The sequence below is a fragment of the Gossypium hirsutum genome, chromosome A13 (assembly GCF_007990345.1).
Source record: "Gossypium hirsutum isolate 1008001.06 chromosome A13, Gossypium_hirsutum_v2.1, whole genome shotgun sequence".
NCBI classification, from domain to species: Eukaryota; Viridiplantae; Streptophyta; class Magnoliopsida; order Malvales; family Malvaceae; genus Gossypium; species Gossypium hirsutum.
This window is the reverse complement of record NC_053436.1, coordinates 90,037,405-90,048,863: the sequence shown is the minus strand read 5'-3', so window position 1 is coordinate 90,048,863 and position 11,459 is coordinate 90,037,405. Positions and strand designations below refer to the sequence as shown.

The 11,459-nt window shown below is 34.2% G+C and overlaps 1 protein-coding gene and 2 long non-coding RNA genes across 7 annotated transcripts; 2 read left to right on the top strand and 1 right to left on the bottom strand.

The window, feature by feature from the left end:
• The first annotated feature begins 571 nt into the window (after window positions 1-571).
• Window positions 572-8,536, top strand: LOC107895146 (uncharacterized). 5 transcript variants are annotated; one of them, XM_016820390.2, is made up of 13 exons: window positions 572-748; window positions 2,065-2,248; window positions 2,579-2,629; window positions 3,596-3,726; window positions 3,816-3,932; window positions 4,039-4,158; window positions 4,834-4,904; window positions 5,431-5,600; window positions 6,269-6,322; window positions 7,514-7,623; window positions 7,832-7,945; window positions 8,044-8,169; window positions 8,267-8,536. In XM_016820390.2, the coding sequence occupies exons 2-13, from the start codon at window positions 2,075-2,077 to the stop codon at window positions 8,292-8,294; spliced, it is 1,266 nt and encodes a 421-aa protein (XP_016675879.2). In that variant the 5' UTR covers window positions 572-748; window positions 2,065-2,074; the 3' UTR covers window positions 8,295-8,536. The 5 variants fall into 5 exon arrangements, with proteins under 5 accessions (XP_016675879.2, XP_016675880.2, XP_016675877.2 ...); XM_016820391.2 differs by lacking the exon at window positions 572-748 and adding an exon at window positions 999-1,107; XM_016820388.2 differs by lacking the exon at window positions 572-748 and adding an exon at window positions 1,022-1,226.
• Window positions 1,405-6,129, bottom strand: LOC107895148 (uncharacterized). Its single transcript, XR_001683428.2, has 3 exons — window positions 5,404-6,129; window positions 2,012-2,141; window positions 1,405-1,901 (listed from the first exon to the last, which is right to left on the bottom strand). It is a non-coding gene; the product is annotated as an uncharacterized lncRNA (long non-coding RNA).
• A 950-nt stretch (window positions 8,537-9,486) lies between the features above and the next one.
• Window positions 9,487-10,203, top strand: LOC107895149 (uncharacterized). The gene is made up of 3 exons (XR_001683430.2): window positions 9,487-9,639; window positions 9,703-9,852; window positions 9,957-10,203. It is a non-coding gene; the product is annotated as an uncharacterized lncRNA (long non-coding RNA).
• The last annotated feature ends 1,256 nt before the right edge of the window (window positions 10,204-11,459 follow it).

Sequence of the window (11,459 nt, the reverse complement as noted above, 5' to 3'; positions counted from 1 at the left end):
ATGGATCATCATTCTCATACACTTTCAAGAAAAGTTGAAAAGAGAAAATTCTCTAAAGAAATTATTTCAAAAAATTTCTAAAGATATTCTTATTATTTACAACTTGACTCAAGAGTTTAGATAAATTAAGAACTTACTACTCTGGTAATTTTTGTGAATTTTTTTATTTGAAGCAAGCCCACACTCAGGAAATGTGAACTTGAGGATTGTAAAAAAGACTACTTGGTTGAAACGTTCATCCTAGACAAATCATAAATGTACGATTCTGATTAAATGTTTATTACTTTAGATAACACAGCCAAAGCTTTTATTTTTTGAAAAAAAATTAAAACTTTGTTTTTCCCTTACATCTATTTTTCGATGCATTTTTCGAACCTAATTTTCCAACAAACATTTATAAGAGGTGTTGTCAGCCATTTCCTAATATTACACGTGTCTTTTGGTTAATGGTTTTGTATTATCTAGGTTTAGGTGACCTAATGCTTTTCCTCTCCCTTAAGTGTAGGCTGCCCTTTAGCATAATAAGTAAGCATACAGCAAAAATGTTAAACAGTCCCCTTTGTTAAGAGTGTGGTCTCTCGACATGTGCTCACCTTATTGTGGGCTGGCAAAGTAGGAGTTCCAAGGTCTTGGTCGATAGGATCTAGTCTTTGCTGTTGGTCTTCGCTCGAATGGGGTTTGGTGAGGTCCGGTGAGGCCGTAGGGTCGAGAGGTGAGCTTGTTGGATTACCGTTGGTGGGCTTAAAAGGTATAGATATAACAATATTAACAATATAGATCTATCAAGGTTGAGGCTCTGATTATCTTTGACCAAAAATTACTTCTTAAAAATTATAAAAGTTTATTTTTATTAATATTTATATATCTTTATTATTTTTAAAAAAAATATTTTTTAGATTAATAAACCAGTTAATAATTAATAAATAACAGGGAATATGCTTTTTTCTCTCTTTTTTTTTTTGTGATAGAATATGCTTTTTCAAATACATGCCAATACCAACAGAAGGTAACGAAATAAAGGGATAACTTGACGCCCGAACAGTTGTATCTATTAACGACAAGGAGACTAATTGAAGAAAAGAGGCGGGTATTCATTCATTCGTATTGGTAGGCAGAAGAGAGAGACACAGAGCGTTCCAATTTGCAAATGCCAAGTGTCGTGCTTTGCTAATGAATCCACTTGGCCAATATATATATTTTTTTGAAAATTACAGAAGCCAATGCCGGTATCAATGGCATTTCACTCATCTTTCCTTCTTTTCTAAAATCTCTAGTTACCCATTTCTCCATTATATTCCTTTCTTCCTTCTCATTTTCTTCTCTTCTGTTTATGGTATTATTACTATTTCATATTTCCTTGTGTTAAGCTGGTATTTCTTTTCTCTTCGCGCTCTTTCTTATTTTTCCTTGCATGTATGTCTATATATATATGTATCTGATTTATGGGGTTTTTTTTTCATCTTTTTGTGTTTCGGCATTTTAACGTCAATATTTGAATTGACCATGTATGGTGTATTTCCCATATTATTTGTTTCATTGGAATTTGTTGATACCAATAAATCTTTAGATTTTTTTTGTTTAGAATCTTGGGAATCTTCATTTTTGGGGGTGAGCGTCTATGGTTCTGAGTATAGGTTAAAATTCCATCCATTTGTTTTAGGGAAGAAGGGAAGTGGAAAGAGAACAATGATTTCTCCTGGTTTTGTCTGGATAAAGAATATTTCATTGAGTGTTTCTTTGATCCTTTGTCTTGTTCAAAATTCATACAAAATGTTCTTTTTTCAGCGCTTAGGTAATTCCAATCGCTAATTGCCTCGTACACTTTGCTTTTGCTTTCGTTTCTCCTAATGGTAGACTGCTCCTTAGTGTTTTTACTTTGATGCATCCATCTTTGTGTTCTCCTGTGTTAGGAATACAATTTACATATGGATCATTAGCTATAAATGTATGAAACAGTTATCGATTATTGCCCCTTGAACGGCAAATTTCATAGTTCCATTTCTTTGCATACCGTGTGATGTTTCTATCAATATTGGAGTAATCGAATCCAATGCTGTTGAGCAGTCCTGCCACGATGGTCGGCTTCAAATATTGGGATGACTGTGTTGATCCTGAGGATTTGGAAGCAATGTGGCAACAACCTGCAGTGAGAAAAGAGTGGATTGATGTTGGGGAGACTCAAGGACAAAGGGTTCACCTATCAAGGGATCCTGAAGGACAGCCTTATTTGACACAAACAGAGATGCGGGTACGCAACTTGAATACCATATTATCAATACTTCACTGCTATTAAAAATTTGGGAATATTAATCTCAATAAGTAGTCTTCCATAAAGTTCGAATGGCTAAGAAGTTAAAATTTATTTTATAACATTTAATCTTCCTTAAGTACTTTTATTTTGGTTATTTTTAGATATTAGTCTGATTTTGTCTTATTCGTTTTTCCAACACATTAGGATGATACAGTAGTATACTTTGCTTACTCCTGTACTACAATAATAATAATAATAATAAATTCAAGACCGTTAGATTTTGCCACAAGGTTTTTACTTCTAATTTATCTTATGGTGCTGTTTCAGGCTGTTGCTGAAATTGTTACTAGCAGACATTTTGATACACATATAGATCCGGTATGTCACCTATCACCTGGATTTGTCTCCTGTACCACTGATTTCCAGTCTTGATCATACAGAAATTTATTATATGATTTTATCTTACATTAGTGTAAAATTACTCTGGTCAGGCAGTATAATTCCTGACAGAAACTCTTCTTAAATAATATGCATATAACAATGAAGTGTTACTATCATAATCCTAATTTCTGAAGACAAGGCTATTTTCAGGATACGCCATTTTCTGATGACATGAATATACAAATATCTTGAAATCTATACAATACAAATTATTAATGTATCAAAAGTTTTATAAATATATTATACCTTAAACACGATTATGACACTGCAAGTTTTTAAATCTATCCTGTTTATAGGAAACCTTCCATCTCTCTCTTCCTTTCCTCTGTATTTGTCTGAATGAATCTTACTTTTGTCCCAGATATTGGCTTTTGACCATTTTTATTTTAAGGCATATAAAGAGTTGAATTTTTAACCACTGGAGTTTGACTGAGGGTCAATACATTACAATAAATATACAAAGTATTTACTCAAATAGATATCGTGAACCCCACCTTTATTTATCTCATTCTCAAAAATGGATTCTACAACAGCTAAATTGTGTCAAGTTGGGGGGAATGCTATAAACATTAAAAATCCAATACCAGATGGTAATATCACAAAAGGTTCTGTTAAAAGGAACTGCCGATTTGAGGTGAAGTGAATGGATGGAGGCAAAAAAGATTGACACCGTACAGTCCAATAATGACTATTACTTTCTAAAATATGTCTTGTATTAACAAAAGGAAAAAAGGCTAAATTTGCAGTGAATTCGCTACTTCCTTGTAGTACATTGTTTTGTAGCATGGCTCTGTTATGTGCCAATATACTATGTACATCCTAAATAATCTGTAGAAAAATTGAAGTTATAGTTATTACTTATTTCTAATTTTTAAAGTTTGGCATTCTTTCACTGTTCTGCAGGAGATGATTTGTACTATTGCAGAACTTGAAAGTAATAGGCAGCCTCTTGCCGAGCAACATGATAAGAAATCCAAGGTCACTACAGTAGGAATCATGCAGATTTCACTAGCAACTGCAGAGTCGATGGCCAAGTACAATTTTATGTTTTCTAGTGCAGCTGCATGTAACTAAGCTAAACCTGCTTTGGATTTATGAACTTGTAGTTTGAAAATTCTTGTAGGGAGTATCAGATTTCATTATACAAAATTGAAGGGGATCCAGACATTCTGTACAGGCCTTTTGTAAATGTATATTTCGGAGCAACCTACCTTAAATGGTTATCAAACTTTGAAAACAAGTGAGTTTGCAGTGAAGACCTTAGATCCATCTTGAATATATTACGTTACTAGATGAGGTCAGTAAATAATTTGGTATCATTTCTCTCGAATGTTCTGAATTTGCAGAGTTAGAACTGAAGAGTTTATGGTCAGGGCTTATATGGGTGGTACAAAGAAAGCAACTCATAAATCAACCCTGCCATATTGGAAGCGTTATATTTCTGTGAAAGAGACTTTTACACCCAGGTTTTTATTACCCCTCAAGAAAGTTCTGCATTTGAATAACAAATTTTACTCAAGTACTTCTTGAAACTTTCCAGGGGAAGATGTAGTCTTTTATCTTTATTTTCCTGGTTCTCTAGGGCTTTTGGTTTTTGCCTATTCATCTTCTCTATTTGTCGGATTGAAATTCATATTCTTCGTGGATGAAGTTCCAACTCCAAATGGTTTTAACCCTGTACGGGTTAAAATTTTTAGGTACCTTAAAGTGAAGAGAAAGTGCCAACAGCACGCACTACCTTCCAGTACTATCATTAGATTTTCTCTAAGTGCACACTGTGCTAGTCCAGCTTCATGTCCATTTTCTGGGTTGGATCATATATCAGTGAGGCTAAATTCTAGACAAGTCTTTTTTTTTTTGTGTCATTAAACTGAAATTATTATCTGTGTGCTTGAAGTTTCAATTTCCACTTCTTTGCTTTCACTTCAGCTTATCTTGTTTATCTTCTGAAGAGCAAATATTTGTCCAAATTGAAGCTATGCTGCCTTGTGAAGCAGATATAAACCAGTGAAAAATGAAAAGTTAACAGAAGCTATGCTGCCTTGTGAAGCAGATATAAACCAGTGAAAAATGAAAAGTTAACAGCTATGCTAATAGAACTAATCTATCATTATAGGGATTGACTTCCATTTGTCGTTCAGGTGCAGAAAACATTCTAATGGTCCGACTACTCAAGCACCTACTTCAACTGCACTGGATTCATCGAACTCAGGTTGTTCCCCTCTTATTTACTTGAGGTTATTTGATGCAATTTTTAGTCAGTAAATCATCAATCTATCTCATAAATGAATTTTTACTTCCATCAAGTAGAAGGAAAAATTCTAGTGCTAATTCATATAAAAAATCATTCTACTATGGTTAAGAAAGCCAAGTATAACCAAAAAAATATCCATCTCCTTTTGAAATAAAGTGGGAAAACTGAGGCAACCTCTACGGTTTCTTTCACAAGTTAACTGTTAGATTTTGTACCCTTTGTGTTGCATGAAGTAAAAGTTTAATCTGAACAATTCAAGAAGTGAAACAGTAATAATCCAGTAAAATTTAAAATTATCAAGAATAAAATGTAAGGATAATCTTCTAAATTCAACATTTGATTTGCTGAAAATGGAGCACATAGATCTGGGGGGCATTATCTCTATCCTCTCAGAACATCGTTTTCTGCTTATTTATTTTGCATCTATTTTGCATCTCAATACTGCTACTTTAAATACCTGTTTTTCTTTATCGGAGAGCTGCAGATGATGCCTGCCTGTATTGGGACTCCAGAGTTTCCCCCGAAGACATGAGAGAGATGTGGAATAATCCTGAAATCTGCAACGAGTGGAATAAATCTAATCAGAAAAGGGGAAAAGTGCTATTTACCCTTGATAGTGAGAAGAACCCATGTCTTTCTCGTTTAGAACTGAAGGTCTGATCCTATTACATTTTTCCTCATCTTTGACATTTTATCAAGAGTGCATATAAATATAATATTCTTTTCAAGGGTTAAAATTTATGTGCAAGTTATGATTTTCTTGGGTCAAATGTTGTAGGATCCTTAGGTACTATACTCTTAAGTACAACAGGATAAGGTTTGGGAACTGAAATTGGGTATACTGCTAATAAAAGTTGTTTGAAGGCTTGGTTTAGAGGATATTTGGTTACTAGAAATAGAGACCTTATCAGCCGAACAATTTTGGTTGCTAAGCATGGAGAAATTTTTTTTCCCCTGTTGAGCATAATGGAGGAGATTTTAATGCTGTCGGGACAAATTTCCATTAGGCAAAAAAAAATTAATGGAAGAAAAAAAGATCAAGGATAACGCCCAAGGTTGTTTAAGCAAGCTGTCAGACCTAGACACACTCAAAGAACTTAACACTCCTGATTCTGGAAAACTTCTAACTGCCATGGTGATAAACCAAATGCAGATGATGATATAGACATAATTTGAATGGAAATGAATAAAAAAATAAGGCAAAGTAGCTTATAATTATTCATTAACACATGCAGGTAAATAAGTATTGCCAGAAGTGTTCTTTTATTTTGCTTTACATCTTTACTTTTTCTTGAATCATTGGCATGGATGTCTTGTTGCAGGCAGTTGCAGAAATAATTGTTAACAATTACTTCAGTACAATGGGAATAAAACCAGTAAGTATGGAGTTGGATAAAGAAGGTTGGCAGAATAAAAGTTAGCTAATATTTAGGTTTTTATTCTTATTTTCAGAACAACTGTTTTACTGATTTCTTTTTTAACCAAAGCGCATCTGTTCTACCAGCCTGATTAAACTGGACACAAAGTCAAAAGTGGTTCACACTTAACATAATTTAACACTATGATTCAAATTTTCAGAAAGATACGAATAATTTCTTATGTAAGTGCATAGTGCTACATTATGGGTGATTGGGTATGTCACCACCAGTGAAAAGTTGGATTTCAACAATTTCATTTTGCTTTTTATAATAGAAAGGTTTGCTTAGCTAAATGAACTATGAAATCTAAAGAGCTACGCTGATGGTGACCCTAGACTAAAAACCTGATCAACAAATATGCTTCCCAATAAATGTCCCACATTGCTAATCTAATCCTCCTCCTAAAAAGGAGCATCAAATGTGCTTTTGGATAAACACTATCCAGGCCCCCTGGAGATTTTTTTTCTTTTTGCCTTTTTTGGCCATTTTGACATCTTGAGGAGTTTATCCCTAGAGGGCTTTTAGTATCAAGGAAAATGATCACTTTCCATGGAATTTAATTGGTGGGAAAGTGATTTCTACATTTAACTTTCCTGAGAATGTAAGGTTTTTGTAAGTATTTCTGACCTGAACTGAATCTAGTGGATTAACGTTTAAAGTTTGCTCCGGCCACTTCTTTTCTTTCTTTTGAGAAAATGGTCTCTTTAATTTTCAATTCCTTCAATTATTACGGACCCACCAGTCCTTTAAATTTCCTTCTCTTGCTTTTTAGTATCGCATAGCTGTTCTTTCTTGGTGATTTAGTTTGTCCTAATGAGCAATGGCTAAATCTAGATCTCGTGGTCTCTTGATGATCCTGAGTAAACTTTTTATTTTAATGTACTTCACAAGCTGAATTTTCCTAAGATGTTTGGATATGTACATGGACCTTCACGTGCACAAGTGTGCAAATGTGAATGAATACAAGTAGGAAAAATGAAATCCAAGACAACTAAAGTTTACATGAACTGGATGCAGTAAATACTTGGCATTGATTAGCATACTATTTGAACAATATGGGTAGAGTCTGGATTTAATTTCTGCTAAACCTATGCATTTTTGTATTTTGGTTTTGTCCAACTTTTGTTTTGGCACTAACATTCTGTACAGACGGCACTTTGTGCTCTGGCTGAGATGGTTAGCATGCGCAACGTAGACGGGACTGAAGAACGAACAGGACTAATGGGAATTGACTACTCCACAGCTTTTCGGCTTTACACGTGAGTGAAAATCTAAATGAAACAACATTTCTTTACCATCAAGAACAGCAATCCAATAAAAAGTTATAAGAAAGGAAAATAAATTTACCATCTAAAAATGTGGTTTAGACACAATAATTGCTTTAAGATTAAAATAGCGTTGCTTTAGCATACTATCAGTTTATAGCAGTGATAAAATATGTCTGAAACTTGTAATTTTGGTGTGAAGAGAGGTGGGATTCAGGGATTATCCGATAGATTATGAAGAAGATCTCACCAAACCATTTGTGTCCATGTATTTTGGGGCGGCATATTTCGCTTGGTTATCAATGTATGAAGGGAGGTAGGTTAACTCTCCTATAGTGACATTTTATTGTGGCTGGTCATATTTATTCCGTAGCCTTACAAAGTTGTCGCATTTTCCGGGGATGGCACAAATAGCGAAAGGGATCTGCAATTTGTCATTCAGGCTTATATTTCCGGACCGGAAAATGTAAATCCTGAAGGGATGTGTCCGGAGTGGGCTAAATTCGAGCAAACATTGGCTGGTTTTGAGTTCCGAGAGAGGTATGCATGTAGAATTTCTTAAATGCTTTAACAAATGTATGTATGTATGAGTGAGTGACTTTGGCTTTGGCATTGGCATTGATGCATGCTTCTTCAGGAACGGAGGGAGGTGCACCGTCATGTGACTTGATTAATATGATTATCTTCTTATCACCAATTTGGAGATGATTGGCCAATCCTTTGGAGTTGCATGGGATTGGGGTGCACTTTGATTTGGATTTGAAGATTGATACAAACGCCAAATACGCCTCTAAATGCTGTTTTAGTAAAGATGGATTATTGAAATTTGTGGGCAGCCATTTTTTTATTTTCTTTATTTTATTTTAACTTTAAATTCATTTTTTGAGAATTAAATAATACTTATATATATTTAAAAATGTCCTCAAACTATATAATAACATATTTAAAAATGTAATGGTAGTGTTTTTATCTTAATAAACCCATATTCTTTAATATATATTGATAAAAGACCTTAATAAATTAAATTCCATATTATCAATCAATGCCAACTTATTAAAATTAAGTGCATGTATTTAACCTAATAAAATTTTAACTAATTGTAAAATAAAAAAAAATTTATATCTTTTTAAATAAGTTAAGTTGCTTTCATCAATATCCATCCTTGGGTAAAAGATTTAAACACTTTCATTGACCCCAAAAAATTAAACAATTTTATATTTTATATTTTACCTTTTTATTTTAAAATTTTACTAAATTAAAATAGTCTACATTTGATTGTAAATATTCATATTGAATTTTTACAATAGATTCGTGATAATCTTATAAATATATGTTTATGATTAAAGGACAACTTTTTTAGTCATGTATTTTGTCTAAATAATTTATATGAAATTTTGTGAATTTAAATTTCATGTGATCCAAAAATGCCAACAAACTAAAGTCAAGACGTTTAATGAGTATGTATTAAAGAAGAGCCAACAAACTAAAGTCAAGATGTTTAATGAGTATGCATTAAAGAAGAGGAGTTTATTTAGATTTTTTTTTTAAAAAAGACTTATTATAAAGTGTTATAGTTTATAGACTTTTTTAAAAAAATTGTTAGCAAAACAGGGGAGACAAAAGATCTCAGAATTTCCCCCAAATAGACCTTTCAGAATCAAGCTTAAGGAGGATCGATCAATCTTTTTTCCTCATCAGCAACTAAGGTAGCCAACACCGGGCCTTCCTCCACCCAGAATCCATCCTCCCGCCGCGATATACCCTCTTGAGCCACTGTATGCATAGCCAATTTCCCGATCTGGCAAGGTAAGTGAACCGACACACCTGCTCCGTGGCTTCGCAGATAAAGGCACTGATCTCCGATAGGTCCTCCGAGGTAGCGTTTAGCTTACAGATGACTGCCCGAGCATCGCTCTCTATGATGACAGACCGGAATCCCATTTCAGAAGTGAAAGTAGCCCATGAACAACAATTCGGGCCTCCGCTATAAACATTGTAGGAACGTAAGAGGTAAGTCGACTACAAGCGCCCATTATTTAACCATACTCGTCCCGGATAATAACACCCGAATAGGCTTTTTACAGGGAGAATGAAAAACTAGCATCAACGCTCACCTTGACAAAAGACAGCGGAGGACGGAGCCAGCGGACAATCTGGGGCTAGGATGGTTGGGCCAGGCCTCTAACGACTTCAGCGATCTCAGAATAGTATCCTCGAATAAAGGTAATCACTTCGCACCCTTTGAACAACCCCCTCATGCACTAAGCTGTTCCGCGAAAACCATAAAGCCCATAGCACCACTACGATCTCGGTTCTTTTACACACAGGGTAATGGGCAAACATCCAAGCAAGCCAGTCAGGAAAACTCAACTGATCATCGTTCAGCGAGCGATCATAGCAAAGGGCAACCTAGACAGTCCTTGCAAAAGCACAATGTCGTAGAACATGGGACACATCCTCAGTCACCGTATGACATCTAGGGCACTGAGCATCATTTGCAATTCTTTTGTTGGAGAGACACACTCTAGTAGGCACAAATTGCTTTATGAATTTCTACATTGCTATCTTGATTTACGGAGGGCAAGTAAGGCCCCATAATTGTAAACGTAATCGCACCTCCATAGTGGAAACAATAGAGGGGGCCAAGCGATAGTCAATAACCACTCCTAACACTATAAACACCACAGTGCTCACCCCCTACACAATGCGATCATCCTGGTTAAAATTTGACATTGGGATACTTTTGATAAGATATGCCTCTTCAGGGTAGAACACAAAATCTATTAACGCAAAATTCCAACCCATCGAATCATACATCAAAAGATCCGAAACAATGGCAATGTAATCAACCCGAGGAGTCTGGATCTTTCGAGGAATGGGTCCAGGTAGCTAGTAATTTTTACAAATGGAAATTAAATTACCTGAGCCCACCTTACATCCAAGGCCCGAAACAAGCAACCCCTTGGCACTCCAAACGCTGTGCCAGATCAGAGACGGGTTATGGCCCAAATGCACATTAAGAAAATCTGTGGTGATATAATACTTAGGGTTAGTTTGGCAATGCTTTTGAAAAGTGTTGTGGAAAAATACTTTTGAGAAGTATTTTTAAGAAGTGTTTTTGAAAAGTTTGATTTAAAATTTAAGTGTTTAGTATTGCTGTCAAAAAATATTTTTGAGAAATAAAATGTCTATTTTAGACATGATATTATAAAATGATAAATATGCATTTAAATAATGTTTAAATTAATTAATATTATGATGTTTTAGCAAGAATATAAAAAATAATTTATTATAACTTATTATTAATATTTTAATATATAATATTAATTTAAATATTTTTAAATAATTAATATTAATTATTTATTAAATTTAATTAGACATGATATTCTAATCTTTTTGAGAGAAAACAAAAGTAAGGTTAAAAATGTAAATATTAACCAAAAGCGTTTTTGGCTGAGAAAAAGTTAAAAAATTTAACTTTTTTATCTGTCAAAAGGTATTTATTTTAAGTTAAAATTTTTCTCAAATAATGTCTGTTTGGTAATGATTTTAAGGAAAAAGTGCTTTTTATTATAAAAGTTCTTCTGACAAGCTAAGCAGAACGTGCCCTTAGCCTTTAAAAGTCATCCCACTAGAGAAGACGGGTTCGTTTGGAGTCTCCATCCCTATTTTGCAAGCAAAACAATGTTGAATTTCGCTAAGGCTCGAAAGCCAAGGCCACCATTCTTCAACTCACATAATAAAGCCCAAGGACACCAGTGTATACCCTTCTGTTCTTAGATATTTCCAACAGAATCGAGCCATTAAGCTTTCCAATTCCTTACAAAATG

Coding starts and splice junctions, on each gene's coding strand:
- LOC107895146 (XM_016820388.2), top strand. CDS start 1,171: ATGAATCCACTTGGCCAATATATATATTTTTTTGAAAATTACAGAAGC. Junction 3,933..4,038: donor TTATCAAACTTTGAAAACAA/GTGAGTTTGCAG, acceptor CTGAATTTGCAG/AGTTAGAACTGAAGAGTTTA. Junction 4,159..4,833: donor AAAGAGACTTTTACACCCAG/GTTTTTATTACC, acceptor TTTGTCGTTCAG/GTGCAGAAAACATTCTAATG.